This window comes from Antechinus flavipes, chromosome 4 (assembly GCF_016432865.1).
Source record: "Antechinus flavipes isolate AdamAnt ecotype Samford, QLD, Australia chromosome 4, AdamAnt_v2, whole genome shotgun sequence".
In the NCBI taxonomy this organism is placed as follows: domain Eukaryota; kingdom Metazoa; phylum Chordata; class Mammalia; order Dasyuromorphia; family Dasyuridae; genus Antechinus; species Antechinus flavipes.
In genome coordinates this window covers 258,673,506-258,689,857 of record NC_067401.1, presented here as the reverse complement: position 1 = coordinate 258,689,857, position 16,352 = coordinate 258,673,506, and the positions used below count along the sequence as shown (strand labels likewise).

Genomic DNA, 16,352 nt, shown 5'->3' with positions numbered 1-16,352 from the left:
GCTGCAGCTCTGATTGGATGTAGCTCGGAGCGCGGCATGCTTTTCACCCGGGGGCGGGGGGGGAGAGGACAATGCATACAGAGGGTACCATAATGTAGCGTGTAGCGCAGGGGATCACCTTCACTACAGCAGCAATCTCAATAGGGCTTATTTTAGAGGAATCTTACACAGTAAGGGGAGGGCTTATTTTCGGGATAGGTCTTATTATCAGGGAAACACGGTATATGTATGGCACTCATCTATTTTTTTTTTTTTTTAAAGGAGCTATTGTCTTAGTTCCAGGGAGTGATTATTTTCTGTGGAGAACTTTTCACAAAATGTCATGTCTTTACTTTTCAGTTGATTCTATCTCAATTTAATTTAATAATTAAAAAAAAATTTAAAACAGTTGCTGTATGAATATACAGTAGATTAAAGTTAAATGATTTGTTTACCTGAGAATCACTGTGCTGGATTGGTACTGAAAATAAAGACATGAAAAACAATAGCATCCCTACTCTCAAGAAATTATAATCTAATAGTGAAATATGACATTTCTACAAATAAGCATAGTGCAAAATGAGACATGTAGTAAAAGCAAAGAAATCCACAAAAAATGCTTTAAGATTCAAGGAGGATGGTATTAGTTACCAAATTCCTTTAATAATATATACTCATAGATACTAAGCTATTATTTTCCATGTTATTATACTTTGGGAACTATGAAGATGAGAGATGCATTACTTCTTCTATAAATCTCAAAACCCCCTACTCAGACTGCTAATGCAACCATAGGGAGGGGGCATGGTATATATAAAAAATACATCATGCTTCAAAACCTAGCAGTAAGACTGTACATGGGGTACAATAAAACCAAAATTATATATAAAGAGTTAGTCACAAAAGGTATTCAGTATGAACACAATACAAATCTGAAATTTATTACTGCATGGTAGTAATTTTCCCAGGAAAACTATACATTATTCTTGTCCATTTTGTTTTATTTCAAATATTTTATCAAGAAAGGAAAGAAGTAAAAGTGATCCAAAATATTAGGCTGCTTAACTCAATGAATTGTTAGATAGGAGGTATAGTACAAGTATCATTCCTGGTTATAGGTGAGGAATCTTGAGTCTTAAATCTCTCCTCCCACTCCACCCCCCAAAAAAATCCTAACTTCATGTCTAGTTCTTGATATATCCTTCAAACTTTTCTCCTTGAGATATTTTACTGAAGTAAGGCTTGTACTATTAAGGACTTTTTTTTGGAATTGTTTTCAGAGGGCAAGTCTTCATCTTCAAAGTGAATTTGACTTTTGAAAATAGTCACTCAACCAAGCCTGGCAAATAAGGTGGGTAATCAATTGAATAATAACAGTTTAAGTCACAAAGCAAAGTATGAGACAAAGTATTAGAAATATTCTTGTGTGGCTCATTTATTTGCTCCAAAGGCAGAATTATTTGGTAGAACAGCATCACTTGGCATCAGATGAGCTCTTTGAGAACAACAAGTTCCCTTTTCCATTAACTTAGCCTAAGCATTACAGATGGAATGAAATGAATTAATTGTTGACCTGGCTTCCCGAAATAATGTTTCTAATATATGTATATTTTTAATTTCATTTTACATTCACATATTAAAATGGTCCCTCTTTTATGTGCTTCCCTTCTTCCCCACCCTCCATGTTGGCTACAGTACAGTCCAGTTTAAAAATACTATAGTTATGTATTTTTTTGAAAGTAGATCCTTAGTATCAACTTCTATATTGACACCAAATTCTCTGCTGCCTGAGATCATTGCTAAGACAATGCTACACTTTGATTATACGCTGTTGCTCAATGCCTTGGTTCAATGTCTGTACATAGTGTTGCAATGTACATGCATAACATTTCTTTTCATAATAAAGGATTAACATAGTAAAATAAAATAAAATAAAATATTAGGCTGAATTATTATAATAGTACCTACCTCAGCTTCAGATTTCATCTGCTGCCATAGCAATTGACAAGTGTCAAAACGTAGCTTGCTATCTTCAGAAAAACTTTCACCTTCATTGAAATAGTCAGCTGAAAATATAGGAAAAAAATAAGAACCTGAAATTTCTTAAATTAATTTTTTTCATATGAACTATGAAAAAAACACTATGCAACTCACTCAAAAGAAAAACCCTCGGTTTGGGACTAAAAATCACCCTATCTTGAAGAAATATAAACTTAAATGTCATCATATAGCATATTTACCATAGAAAATGGCTAACACCATATAGGAAGGAGGTATAAATAAAGTCAAATCTTAAACGATCTCAGGAATATACACTTTCCCCAAAATATTAAGAAATGATCAAAAAAAATGTTCCTGGAAAATCATAAATCACAGAATCACTGAGTCAAAAAGGACCTCATTGGTGGTAATCTTATCTTATTCATACCTGAACCAAAATCCTTTCATTAATATCTTTGCTGTGATGATGTAATCTCCACAAGAAGAATTTCAGTACTCCAGGGATGCTACATTCTACTACAGCAGGCCATTCCATTCTGGAGCATTTCTTCCTATTGGAAGCTTGGGTGACTTTGATCATTAAGTTACAGAGTGGCTAGCTGGGCACAAACTTGACATAGAACCCAGTGACTGGGTTGTAGTAATAAATCAACAACCCTTAATTTTTTCTATTCTCTAAAAATGCAATATATGGAAAAAAGCATTAAACTATAATTCAAAAGATTTCAGATCAAGTCAGTTAATTAGAGGTGTGCTCCTGAAGAAATGCAATCTTTTGGTCTCCGTTTCCTCATCCATAAAATAAATGCTTTCTAATTTTAAATTTCTATGACCTAAAGCATCAAAAAGGATCAATATTGCCACTTTTCCAAGACATCATATAAGATCAGTTTTAAAATGGTAAATCATACAAACAATTTTCAGATGAAGAAATTGAAACTATTTCTAACCATATGAAAAGATGCTCCAAGTCATTATTAATCAGAGAAATGCAAATTAAGACAACTCTGAGATATCACTACACACCTGTCAGACTGGCTAGAGTGACAGGGAAAGATAATGTGGAATGTTGGAGGGGATGTGGGAAAACTGGGATACTGATACATTGTTGGTGGAACTGTGAACATAACTAGACATTTGGAACTATGCTCAAAAAGTTATCAAACTGTGCATACCCTCTGATCCAGCAGTGTTACTACTTGGCTTATATCCCAAAGAGATCTTAAAGAAGGGAAATCTGTATGCGCAAAAATGTTTGTGGCAGCCCTCTTTATAGTGGCTAGAAACTGGAAACTTAATGGATGCCCATCAATTAGAGAATGGCTGAATAAACTGTGGTATATGAATGTTATGGAATGTTATTGTTCTGTAAGAAATGACCAGTAGGATGATTTCAGAAAGGCCTGGGGAAACTTGCATGAACTGATGCTGAGTAAAACGAACAGAACCAGAAGATCATTATACACTTCAACAACAATACTATATGATGATCAATTCTGATGGACATGGCCCTCTTTAACAATGAGATGAACCAAATCAGTTCCATTTGTTCAATAATGAATAGAACCAGCTACACCCAGCAAAAAAAAACAGGAAAATAAGTGTGAACCACTACATAGCATTTCCAATCCCTCTGTTTTTGTCCGCTTGCATTTTTGATTTCCTTCACAGGTTAAATTATGTCAAATAAGTCTGATTCTTCTTGTGCAGTAAAATAACTGTATGGATATGTATACATATATTGCATTTAATATATGCTTTAACATATTTAACATGTATTGGTCTACCTGCCATCTGGGGGAGAGGGTGGGGGAAGAAGAGGAAAAATTGGAGCCAAAGGTTTTGCCAGGGTCAATGCTGAAAAATTACCCATGCATATATCTTGTAAATAAAAAGCTATAATAAAAAAAAAAAATTCTTCCAAGAAAAAAAAAGGTAAATCACTACATGGTGTGTGTAATTAATATGGATTTCTAAATTTACTTTTATGTTTATTAGATCAAAACAAGTTAGGTTGCCAAATGACAACCCTAAAATGCCATCTTCAGTGTTTGTACTTTTCATTTACCATGAATACCATGAAAAGAGACACATCAAACCTGAGACAAATTTTTGCATATACTCTTTCTTCTACTCTATGGCAACTAGCAGTGCTAGGCTTATAGTAGTAATTAATACTTTTTTGATTAAAATTTGGTTTACATGCATAAATCTATTTATCTCAAAATAATTCTCTGCTGACATAAAGAAAAAGTAAGAAGTCATTATCTTTTAAAGAATTGAGAACAACCATTATAAGACATTTACTATATATCTTGATTTTTGAAGGTCTATTTAAATTCTTCTTTAAGTCAAAGTCCCATCTGACAACAGTCACCTTGGAACAAAATTGCTATGTATGCATGAGTAAATAAACCAAACCTGGATATGGAAATTACTAAAATGACCTAGGGAAAAAAATGACAGGTTTTTTTATGTAAGAAAAATAAAATATGAACTTACCTATTGGAAAAGAAACCTTTTTCCTTTTAAAGTCTGGTTTAAAGACAAAACAACCCTATAGAAAAAAGCAAGAAATTAGTGAAAATCAAAGTTTAAAAGTAACATATACATCTATTTAGCTAAAGATTTTGACTAGCCAATTAAAGTCATATATGGAAGCTATTACTAATATGAACTCATTTAGAAAATCTTATTTTTCAAAACGAATAAGCAGTAAAGGAAAAAACTAGTTGTAGAAAGTTTGGCATTATGAGAAACAATAAGCAGTTATATTCCAACAGGAAGGAAAACCAGAATTGTGAAACAGAAGTATTCAAGAGTAGGGAAACAGGAGCTTTTGAAACCAGTTGAAACTAGGTAAAACTGGACACAATTAGCTGTGTAGAGAAAAAAAAAGTGGAAAGTAGATGCAAAATCATAAATTGGGCATGCTTAATTGTTTCATAAATATTATTAACTTCTCCCTAGGAGGAGCTAAGGATCATTTTAATGGTAATATGTTAGCAAGGTCCCAAACAGAGAGATATAAAGTCTTGTTAGGGAAATAGGTGAGGGAAATAGGATAATGCTGAAAGAGAATATTATTTCAGTGGGCAGAGGGTTCCTTGGCATAGCATAGCATGGCAGGGCATGCTAGGTCTTTTGCAAGGACTGAGCCCCAAGTTGCCTTTTTTATAAGGAAATCTGAGACAGAAGTTTCAATCGAATGAGATTCCCTCAATGCTGTCACTACACCCAGGCCCTGGTGAGACCATTTATTGGGAATGGTTTTGAGCCAACAATAGGGGTCAATAGAAATGTAGCTCTCCAGCTAATGAGATTACTTCAACTAGTCCCACCAAGATAAGCTACTTTATCTTGGTTCCCTGAGGTGGGGTCTTTTATTGAGGCAGGGTTCAAGGAGAATCTCTCCTTCAAAGAGCTTTAAAGTTTGGGGGCTCCCCTCATCATTTTCCCTTAAGCAGTCACCCTGAAATTTACTTGGGATAAAGGACAGAGGTCTCTTCTTCCACAACTGCTTCTAGATGGCGAGGGTCATAGAGATGTCACTAGTTCACTTGTGAGTTCATGCCAGAAAGTGAGGTGTGAGGTCTGAAAATGGCAGCAGCACCATTTAAAATATGTAATTCCCTCTTTGAAAAAGCCTTCACTATCCTGCCTCTTCCTCATCACAAGTATCATCTTTGATGCAGGAGTTCCCCAGAGAGTACTATATGAGTAAGCAGACTTTTTCTCCTAGTAGCCAAAGAATATCTATCTTCTGGTTAATAATTATGTTCAAGTTCCTCTAGACTTCTGATTTTTCTCAAGATCTGAATTGGACAAATAATAAATACTTAATAAATGCTTTTTTCATTCATTCATCTGTGGGCTCACTTTTATAGGCTTCAAGTCCAAGTTCAGGTCAATAGCCTGACTCAATCAAATCATCTTCTATGAGATATCAATATGATTCAATAAGTACTCAAGTTAAAGATATTCTCTATACTCTCTCAAGGGAATGTTCTCAATTATTTTTAACATAATATTAAAGGGGATGTTCATGTTTTCCATTAAGAGTCTTAGAAGGCAGAGCAAAGTTTTCAACATTTAATCTCATCCACTTCAACTGGTCATACTTAATACATTTTCATATAGTAAATTTGAATTGAAGAGAGCTTCCTTGGATGGTAAAACATGAAGCATATTATATAGAATCTCCAAAACAGGAACCATATCTATTATCTCAATTCTACAAATTCCTCATGAAAATGATTTAAACATGCATCAATGCTACATTTAATGAAAATAGAAAACAAGCTTTTGCAAATTATAGTATTTTCAACAATGTGAGCAGTATAGATAATCCAAGATTCTACTGTACTTGATTGTTTTTAAAAAGCATTTGCTTTGCTAAAGTAAAATGTAGCTCTAAACACTCTTCTCCAACAGGGTGTTTTCCCATGCATATTAAAATCATATACAATCCCTTGGTAGAGCCAAAAAACAATTTTTTTCAAGAATATCAACTATCAATATCAAGTGAAGAATTAAATAGAGATACATAACTCAAAATTGTCTGCCACTCTCACAAAAGATAGCCATCAAATACAAATGATAAAATGATATGCCTATGACTCCAGTCTCCTATTCATCCTGGATACATCCTCCAACTTTTAATTGTCCTTTCTGAAATACAGTTTTCAGAATTAAACACAATAATCCAGATATGGTCCAGACATCATCTCCTTATTTTATAGACACTATGTCTTTTAATGTTACTTGAGGGACAACCTGGAGTCAGAAGGACGCGAGTTCCAATTCATACTCAGATGTTTACTAGCTGAATGATCCCAGGCAAATCACTACCTCCTATACATACATACACACACATACATACACACACACACACACACACACACACACACACACACACACACACAGCTAAGATAATGAGAAATGAAAAAATGAGCCTGGGTCTTTTGATGCCACTTGTTCTCTGAAGCTAATATAAATTTTCTTTTTTTTTTTATCAACTGAATTTTGAAGGACAAACAATTGCTTTTCCTGTGAATTAGCTTTCTTTTCTTCAGGTCTCTACTCTTTCTTCTCCATCCTAGATCTCTTTGCTTCTCAGTCTGAAGTAAGGATTTTCTCAGATTCATTCATTCATTTATTTAGATTTTTTTGGACTAGGTGAAAGAAGAAATTCTTTTTTTTATGCGTACACATTTGTACAATTATTGTGCTACACAAGAGAAAAAGTGAAGCAAAATAAAATGCAAGCAAACAACAAAAAAAAGAGTGAAAATGCTATGTTGTGAACCACAGTCAGCTCCCATGGTTCTCCCTTTGGGTCTACATGGCTCTCTTCATCACTGAACAATTGGAATTGATTTGAATCATCTCATTGTTGAAGAGAACCACATCCATCAAAATTGATCATCGTATATTCTTGTTGCCGTGTATAGTGATCTCCTGGTTCTATTCACTTCACTTTGCATCAGTTCATGTAGGTCTCTCCAGGCCTCTCTGAAATTATCCTGCTGGTTGTTTCTTACAGAACAATATTCCAAAACATTCATATACCATAATTTATTCAGCCATTCTCCAACTGATGGGCATCCACTCAATTTCCAGTTTCTTGCCACTACAAAAAGGGTTGCTACTAACATTTTTGCACATGTGGGTCCCTTTCCCTCCTTTAAGATCTCTTTGGGAGATAAGCCCAGTATAAGCACTGCTGGATCAAAGGGTATGCACAGTTTGATAAGCTTTTGAGCAGTTCCAAACTGCTCTCCAGAATGGTTGGATCTGTTCACAGTTCCTCCAACAATATATCAGTGTCCCATTTTTCCCACATCCCCTCCAACGTAATCATTATCTTTTCTTGTCATCTTAGCCAATCTGACAGGTATACAGTGGTATCTCAGAGTTGTCTTAATTTGCATTTCTCTGATCAATAGTGATTTACCTTTTCATATGACTAGAAATGGTTTCAATTTCTTCATCTGAAAATTGTCTGTTCATATCTTTTGACCATTTATCTATTGGAGAATGGCTTGAATTCTTATAAATTTGAGTCAATTCTCTATATATTTTAGAAATGAGGCCTTTATCAGAACCTTTGAATGAAAAATGTTTTCCCAATTTATTGCTTCCTTGAAAGAGAAAATTGTTTGCCTCAACTACTACTTAGCCCTAAGCACTCAATGGGGTGACTTCAGTCAAAGTTAAAAAGATCTCCCATTGTATCCAGGGCCATCTCCAGTCATCCTGATCTCTATCTGGCCACTGGACACAGATGGCTCTGGAGGGGAAAGTGAGGTAGGTGACCTCGCCCAGCCCTCTCTCACTTAAATCCAATTCACTTGCATGTCATGATATCCCCTTCATTTTGCTTGTCGCTTTTTTAAAAGTACACTGAAAAGTAGAAATGTGTCCAAATTAGGGCAACTCAGATTGTGAGGTTACTGGAAATAACTATTTACAAAGCTCAATTGAAGAAATTAGGGATATTCCGAAAAGAATAAACTGGATTACTGCTGCTATTATTTTTATTCATTGGGATGGGGAGGAGAAGATGTGAATACTATCTCTAAATATTTGAAATGACATGTTGGAGCTAAAGGACAGATCAAAAAAGAGAGAGAGAGAGAGAAAGAGAGAGAGAGAGAGAGAGAGAAAATTCAGAAGAAGAAAAGCAAGTTTTGTCTAAAAAAAATTAAAATCTTTGATAACAAAAAGAATTCCCAAAGTAAAACTGTAGTGATTTCCTTATCATCAAATGTTTTCAGATAAAAATAAGGTTATCAAATACTGCAGAGGGAATTCATAGGCCATGCATGAATTGGAAATTTTGGGAAAAGAAAATGTTAACAGTCCCTTCCAAATCCAAATTCTGGAATTCTACTGAGAGGATAAAACTCAATAATGGAGTCAAAGCAAAGTGAAAAATAAAAGTGCTATGCAAATGCAAAAATGGATTTAAAATAAATATATTCTTTGCTGGAATGAAACAAAAAACAGAACAGGAAAGGGAAATAGCCCAGGTGGTTAGGATTAGACTTCTAAGTCTGTTAAAATTTTATAACTGGATTTGGACTCCAAGCTCACTTCCCAAGGTGTCTTCTCTTAGTTAACTTTACTTGACTGATAATTCTTTTGAACTAAGACACGATAGTGGAATTGGAAAAGAATTGGCAGCCTTGCACAAGGGGTACAAAACCTTGCCCAAGGAAAAAAAAAAATCCACCTGAAAATTAAAAATGACCAAATGAAAGCCAATGGCTGCAAAATTCAAAAAAATATTAAAACACAATGGGAAAAAAAACTGAAAAAAAAAATAGAAGAAAATACAAGTATCTCAGAGCAAAAATAATTGACCTGGAAAACAGATCAAGAAGAGATAATTTAAGATTCATCTGACTACCTGAATACCAAGACAGTAAAAAGAATATACATATAATTTTTCAAAAAATCCTAAAAGAAAACTTTCCTGATCTCTTAGAACAAGAGGGAAAAGTAGAAATACAAAAATAAGTCATCTTCTGAAAGAAATCTTAAAATAAAAACTCCCAAGAACATCAATTCCTGAATTTCCAGGTCAAAGAAAAAAACTGAAATCAATCCTAGGGGGGAAAAATGGACCTTTAATTAAATAGGGGACTTCCAAACATTCCCAATAAAAAGACCAGAATGGCAGAGAAACTTTGAAATAAAAAAGAAAACACAAACAACAATCCTAAGAGAATAAAACAAGAATAAATTATTTTCATTTTGATATGAGGAGATAATTCATTTTCTCTCTTTAGAAGTCTATCATCATCTTGAATAGTTATATACAATATCTAATTAGACAAAGAGCCTGAGATATTACTTTGATGATGTTAAAGGAAGATGAGGAATAAATAAAGAAGTATAATATACCATTAGGGAATAAGAAGAGAAAGGAAAGCATAATCAGTGTGAGGAAATCCATGACTAAAGGGACAAAAAGGAAAGGGTAGGCGGGACAACTGGAATCTCTCATCTCAACTAGTCAAAGGAGAGCAGAAAACACACAAATATATATGTACATATAAATATATACACAGAGTTAGATTTGGCAAAGATATTGGAGTGGTTTGCCATTCTTCAGCTCCTTTTACAGATGAGGAAAAAGAGTTAAGTGACTTGTCCAGGGCACACACCTCAGCCTGGATTTGATATGTTCAAATGAAGATGAATATTCCTGATTTTAAGACCAGTGTTCTATCCATTTCACTACTTATCTGTCTCAAAATTGGGTACAGAAATACATTTCACATAAAAGAGAAAGAGGAGGTTTGGAAAAGAGGAGGTTGGTTTCAAGGGAAATTGTTGTGATACGGGAGCCACCTGCCAATGGCTGCTGGAGGTCTCAGACCTGTAGAATTAATTTCTTCATGTGAGAGGATGATAATGATGATATAAGGAGACTGAAAGGCAGTTGCTGTTCTCTGACCTCTCCACTATCTGCAGCGCTCTACAGGAAGTATCAGAAAAAAGAGAAAGGCCTTAGTCCCAAGCAAAACAAACTCTAACAAAAGAGTATAGACTGAAAAAGTGGAGTTTAAAAGAAAAGATAAGAAACAGTGACTGGATTCCAGGTAAGAAAAAGAAAATTAGAGAAAGGTAGTAAAATCAGGTTGCACCAAATCTAGAGCACTGACGCTAAGCATACCATTTCTCCCTTACCATCCTTTTTTTATGAAGACGGTATAGGGAAAAGAAGAAAAAGTATAATAGGGTAGGATGGAAGGAAATATACAATTAATAGTCATTACTATGAATGTGAATGGGATGAATTCACCCATAAAACAAAAGAGGATAGCAGAATGGATTAGAAAGCAAAATCCAAAACTTTAAACATAATTCACTGAGGTAAAATAAGAGGCTGAAGCAAAATGTATTATGCTTTGATTGAAGTAAAGATTTTAAACTTTTACCAATTCAAACTACAAAAACAATTCCAGAACCATAATTATGAAGTGTGGTATCCAATTCCTGCCAGAGAAGTGATATACTCAGAGCTCAGCAAGAGCGATACATTTCTGGACATGACCAGTGTCCAAATGTGATTTGCCTGAAATATGCATATTTGTTAAAAAAAAAAATTTCTCCCTGTTCCCCAGTTTGGGAGATGGGGATGATAATAAAAGTTACATTTAGAATAATTTTAAAGCAAGGCCTAATTAATTTATTATTTGCTTCTATTTGTCATCACCCAGTATAAAGCTAAACACATACTCTGTAGACTAATTGATACAGAATGCTACTGATCAAAAGGAGAAGAGCTTACCCATTCCACAAAGCATGCCAGGGAATTAGGGAATGAGGAAAAAGCAGAGGTGGACAGCATCAAGTCATCAAGTAGTTTTCCTGGATTCTGTTTCTTCCTATGTCTGACATTCCCATGCATCCCCAACTCCCACTCCAAATATGTGTTTTCAATAGATATTTATTATATGTATAAAGTATACTATTTATGTTCTTTTCCTAAAGCATCTTCTATAGTAGTTACTGGGATCTGGAATTAGAGTAGTTAAAACCTGGACTTATCAAAGTACTTTTATTTCAAAGGATCTCAAATCTGGAGAAGCAAGGGACCTCAAAATCTATCTAGTACAATTTCCCCACTTTAAAGGAAATCTGAGCCCAAGTTACTTGCTCTGGGGTCAAATATGTAGCAAGTATTACAGACCAAATTTGAACCTTGTGTTCACCAGAGCTGGAGGTCTTTCTGTTCCTGGGATATGCTGCAAACAACAGAGATAAAATTTCCTCTTCTCTCATTCATAGCTTCCAGGTGATAGTGGATAGAGCAGTCCTGAGTTCAAATGCAGACTCAGACATTTGACACTAGCTAGCTATGTGATCCTGATCAAATTACTTAATTCGGAAGGAAGGAAGGAAGGAAGGAAGGAAGGAAAGAAGGAAGGAAGGAAGGAAGAGAGGGAGGGAGGGAGGGAGGAAGGAAGGGAAGGAAGGTAAAAAGAAAAGAAGGAAAGAAAGAGGGAAGGAGGGAGGGAGGGATGGAAAGAAAGAGGGAGGGAAGGAAGGAAGGAAGGAAGGAAGGAAGGAAGGAAGGAAGGAAGGAAGGAAGGAAAGAAGGAAGGAAGGAGAAAAAAAAAGAAGATTCTCTATTCCTTTCCATTTCCATCTCCACGACTTTGGCAGTCACACTGCTTGTTTCTCCTCCCTCAACTCCTTCCTAAATCAAATAAGGATCATAGTGTTTTTGTGCCTGTTTATCTAAATTATAATTGGTATAGTTTGATATGTACCCAGGATTTAAGTTTTCAATTGGGGCCATGAGATGACAGTAAGGAGAACAAATGAAAACTTGTCTAATAAGTTTGAGGAAAGAGCTATTTCTGGCTGGAAGTCATTAAGTCAATAAGCACTTATTGTCTACGGAGGCTGGGGGAAAAGCCAATTAATTGCCTTCAAAGAACTTGCAGTCTATAGAAAGCTATAAAAAGCCTGAGGAGAAAGCACCAAATTAGAATGGCAAGAACTAGGTGTGAATTCAACTCTACTTTGCATTCTCTGTGCACAATGGAAACTAGGAAGCTCTGGGTTCAGATCTGTTTACTTATTATCTGTGTGATATCAGCTAAGTTCCTCTACTTCCATGGGTCTGTTCATCTGTAAAATATTGAGTAAAACTAGCTGATTCTGTTCTTACTTTTCAACCTTACTCTATAGGATTTTAGTGTGGGTTAAGGCAAGAAAACTGGGACATATAAGGCCTTTAATAGTATTATCTGATGCTACCAGTGAACACTGTAAGATAGATAGGTGAAAGTTATGAATAAGGGTCTGCTTCTCAAAGGCGGCCTAAGGAGAATAAGCGTTTACCTAGCACCTACTATGTGCCAAGCAATGGGCTAGGTAAGCCCTTTATGAATATCATCTCATTTGATCCTCACAATAATCCTGCAAATATCCCCATTTTTTACAGTTGGGAAACCTGGACAAATAGTGGCCACACTTACTCTAAACGTCTGAGGTCGAATTTGAACTCAGATCTCCCTGACTGCTAGCCTAGCCCGCCCGGCGCTCAGATTCGGCTGCCCCCTCCCTCAGTACTCCCGGCGAGTCACAAGCCAGGACGGCCATCAGACGCAGGATGGGGACAGAGCGAGAAAGAGGCCGCACACGCCAGGAGGAGAGGGAAGAGGGCGTAGCCGAGGAGTCGAGGAATGAGCAGGAGGTGCGTCCATAGCGTGCCCGGAGACGCGCCCCCTCCGCCCACTCACCTTGGACACCGAGGAGGTAGCCATGATGCACAGCACCCGTTTGATTCAAGTGGAATTGAGCATTACCCGAGTTCCCCAGCGGCAGACGGATAGGGCGGGGAGAAAGGTCAGAAGGAGAGGAAGAGAGCTCTTGATTAGCGATTGGTTCGCAGTCTGCTTCCGGAATGGCGGTTCTTGGGACCTGGGGGCGGGGCGTATGGAAAGGGGCGGGGTGGGATGAACGCTGAACTGGCTGGCTGGCTGGGTGTTGATGGGCTGGGGTTTAGCACGCGAGGGCCCAGTCTCACGTTCTGGGGTCGCGGTCCCCGAAGTTGTGGAGCCATGGCCTGCACCTTCCGCAGGTCCATCGCCTCTCAGGTACCAAGCCTGTCAGTAGTGGGGGAGGGAAGCTCAGTTGGGACAAATTCTCCGGGGACGTCTCCTGCCCCTCGCGCCTCGGGATTGGGAGACCACAGGCAGCAGTGCGCCGGGCTTCCGAGCTGTCCCGCCGTTCTGAGCCTCGGCTTCCTTGTGGAGACACGGAGAAGTCGGTGTCAGGAGCCGACGGTCTTCAGTCACCGGACAAGGATCGGGGTTTGCAACTCTTCATTCTTATTTGCAGAGCTTGCTCCTCTCTGTGATCCTCAACCTTGACTGCTCAGTGGTGTGTAGGGGGAACAAAATTACGACTCACATTTCCAGCGAGCTTTAATTTGCTTTCCTCCAACAGCTCTGTGAACGTTGAAACGCCCACTTTATGTGTTAGGAGCTTCGGGCTGCTGGTCACCAGCTATCTGGCCAACCTTGAAACCGGCACTTCCAACCAGTCCTTTCTTTTGGACTAGGGTGGGAGATTGGAAACGGGGCTTCTGTTCCTAACCCTGAGACTAAATCAGTCTTCAAGTATTTGGGTTTATTAGGTGTCAGACCCTGTTAAACACAAAGAACGCAAGGACCAAAAGGAATCAAGAGTTCCTCCCTCAAGAAATTTACATAGTAATAGAGGAAAACTACTTGTGTAGCCGATGTGTGGTGCTGGACTGGTCACTTTTCCTTTTTGAACCAATTTCCTCAACCAGTTTTTAAATGGGGGCAGAGGAAGAGAATAATTCTTGAAGTCAATATCTCAAATTTCTTGTGAATATGGTAGACAGGAATCTGGATTTGAGCCCTGCTGCTGCCTTTTACAACCTGTGCCATCACTCATCCAAGTTTGGAATGCCCATCTTCTTTATTCACAATTCTTAAGGTCCCTAGTTTCCTGAAAGGCTTTTCAAGGGGTCCTCTTTTACCCGAGTCTGCTCCTCATACATACCCAGCCAGTTGCTAATGCTTCCTCCCTAAAGTTACCCTCTATGTAATTTCTATTAAATGACATATATAGGTATAGTTTGTATAATATTTTAAATATATAACATACATACACACAGGATGTGTCATCCCCTATTTCAGAATATAATTTCCTTGACTTGAATGTTTCATTTTTGCTTTTGTATCCTTTTTTTGCTTTTGTGCAGTACTTAGCAGTTAAGAAGAGACCAATAAATGCTGTTTGGGCAAGGCCCATTTGCAAAAGAGGGATAATATCACTTTCTCAAAGTTATTATGATAAAATGAGATATTTTCTTTCCTGAGCTTTACATCTGTTCATAATATCAACTCTCAATGAAACATTCATACTGTGTGTTACTAAGATGCCTCAGACATATCCAAAACTGAATTCATCTCTTCCCTAAAGTCTTTCCCTCTTTAAGACTTTCCTACTTCTTTTGAAGGCACCACCATCCCTTCCCATCACTAAGGTTTGTAACCTTGACATTATCTTTGATTCCTTTCTTTCCTTTTGGAGGATGAGCTACCTTGTGAGTAGGATTTCATTCTGTAGTTGTACCCAGTGTATTTGTATCTAATATCTACCATTGTGTCTGGCACAGCAAGAACTTAAATATTTGATGCTTGATAAATGAATGGATTAAAAAAATTATTAGTTCTCACTATATGCTAAGCACTGCACTAAGCATTTAGAGATACAAATAGAAAAGAACAAAAAAATTATGCAGAGTATTCTTTTTGAAGAATGGTTCCTGCCAGCTCTGAAATTCTGCTGTTTTGTGGTAAGTTAAATGTAGTAGAACTTGTTGACCCACTTGGACTTGAAAGGACAAAAAACATCATAGAACTGAGGGGAAGGTAAGGAAGCAGGGAGAAAAACATAAAGGTTTTGAGGAAGTAATAAATCTGGATATGAGAGGTTTAATAAGGAGACTGAACTTACTGGATCAGAGAGGATAAATTAAAGATATTAAATATATATGTGTGTATATATATCATAATTAAAGATAAAAATAAAGCATTAGAGGTTAGATAAAGTTGAGCTATTTGGTAAGGAGCTTTGAAATATTTATCTAATGCAGTGGTTACAGCCTTTTCAAACTGCACAGCCCTTTAACAGACTCATAGCCTACTTTATTTGTGCAAATTATTGATTGCCTATTTTCAGGGCCCTATGCTAGGCAGTGAGACATGTACTGAAAATATGATCTATAACAATGATGTAGTAGAAGAAAATGGTACCATACAGTTCTGCAACTTCTCCAATGAAATCCGAGGAAGAACCATACAATGTAGTAAAAGGAAGAGATAAGGAGACACCACAGGGGGTCAGTTTTTTAGTCAGATTATGGATTCAGCCTAAGGCAAGTAATCAGGACAAGTATTTAGATCAAAGGAGAACTCACAGTAGTGGCAGTCTGACTTTAGGGTATAATTTTGAATTTAGTTTACAGGTTAGGGACCAGGGCAAGGAGTCTCATAAGAGGTGAATCTTAACTCTGTGTTCTGATTCTGGGGAAGGAATAGGCACTTAGCTACTGACCTGGCCTCAGGTTTGTTGCTAAGCTGCAAGGCAGAGTCTGTGGACCTCCAAGAGTGTACCTAACCCTGTTGCTGTGAAGGCACAGAACTTCTCAACACAGAACGGTGTACTGGAATTCTAGTCAGGGTCAAGACTATAATTGTGGGGCTGAGAACCAGATGGTATTGGAAGCTTGCAAAGCTAAGATTAGGAAGGCAGCCCTTGGTGAGACTTCTTAGAAATGATAAAAGTTTGTGTTTTCTAGCCAAAGC

General features: G+C 37.0%; 2 protein-coding genes across 7 annotated transcripts in view; one reads left to right on the top strand and one right to left on the bottom strand.

Moving 5' to 3' along the window:
• ORC3 (origin recognition complex subunit 3) overlaps nt 1-13,349 on the bottom strand; it is a 98,943-nt gene extending 85,594 nt beyond the window's left edge. The window contains exons 1-3 of the mRNA XM_051997371.1: nt 13,248-13,349; nt 4,483-4,537; nt 1,948-2,045 (exon numbers count right to left, since the gene is read on the bottom strand). Of these exons, the coding sequence (XP_051853331.1) occupies nt 1,948-2,045; nt 4,483-4,537; nt 13,248-13,271 (177 nt within the window). The 5' untranslated portion in view covers nt 13,272-13,349. The remainder of the gene's footprint in view (nt 1-1,947; nt 2,046-4,482; nt 4,538-13,247) is intronic.
• Nucleotides 13,350-13,475: 126 nt separating this feature from the next.
• Nucleotides 13,476-16,352, top strand: part of RARS2 (arginyl-tRNA synthetase 2, mitochondrial) — a 94,325-nt gene continuing 91,448 nt past the window's right edge. For 3 of the 6 annotated variants that reach the window (XR_007953585.1, XM_051997375.1, XM_051997373.1), the window contains exon 1: nt 13,476-13,604. Coding sequence is in view for 5 of the 6 variants with exons in the window: in XM_051997375.1 (XP_051853335.1) it covers nt 13,569-13,604 (36 nt within the window). In the remaining variant the exon portion in view is untranslated. The remainder of the gene's footprint in view (nt 13,605-16,352) is intronic. The other 3 variants (XM_051997377.1, XM_051997372.1, XM_051997376.1) reach the window with 2 other exon arrangements.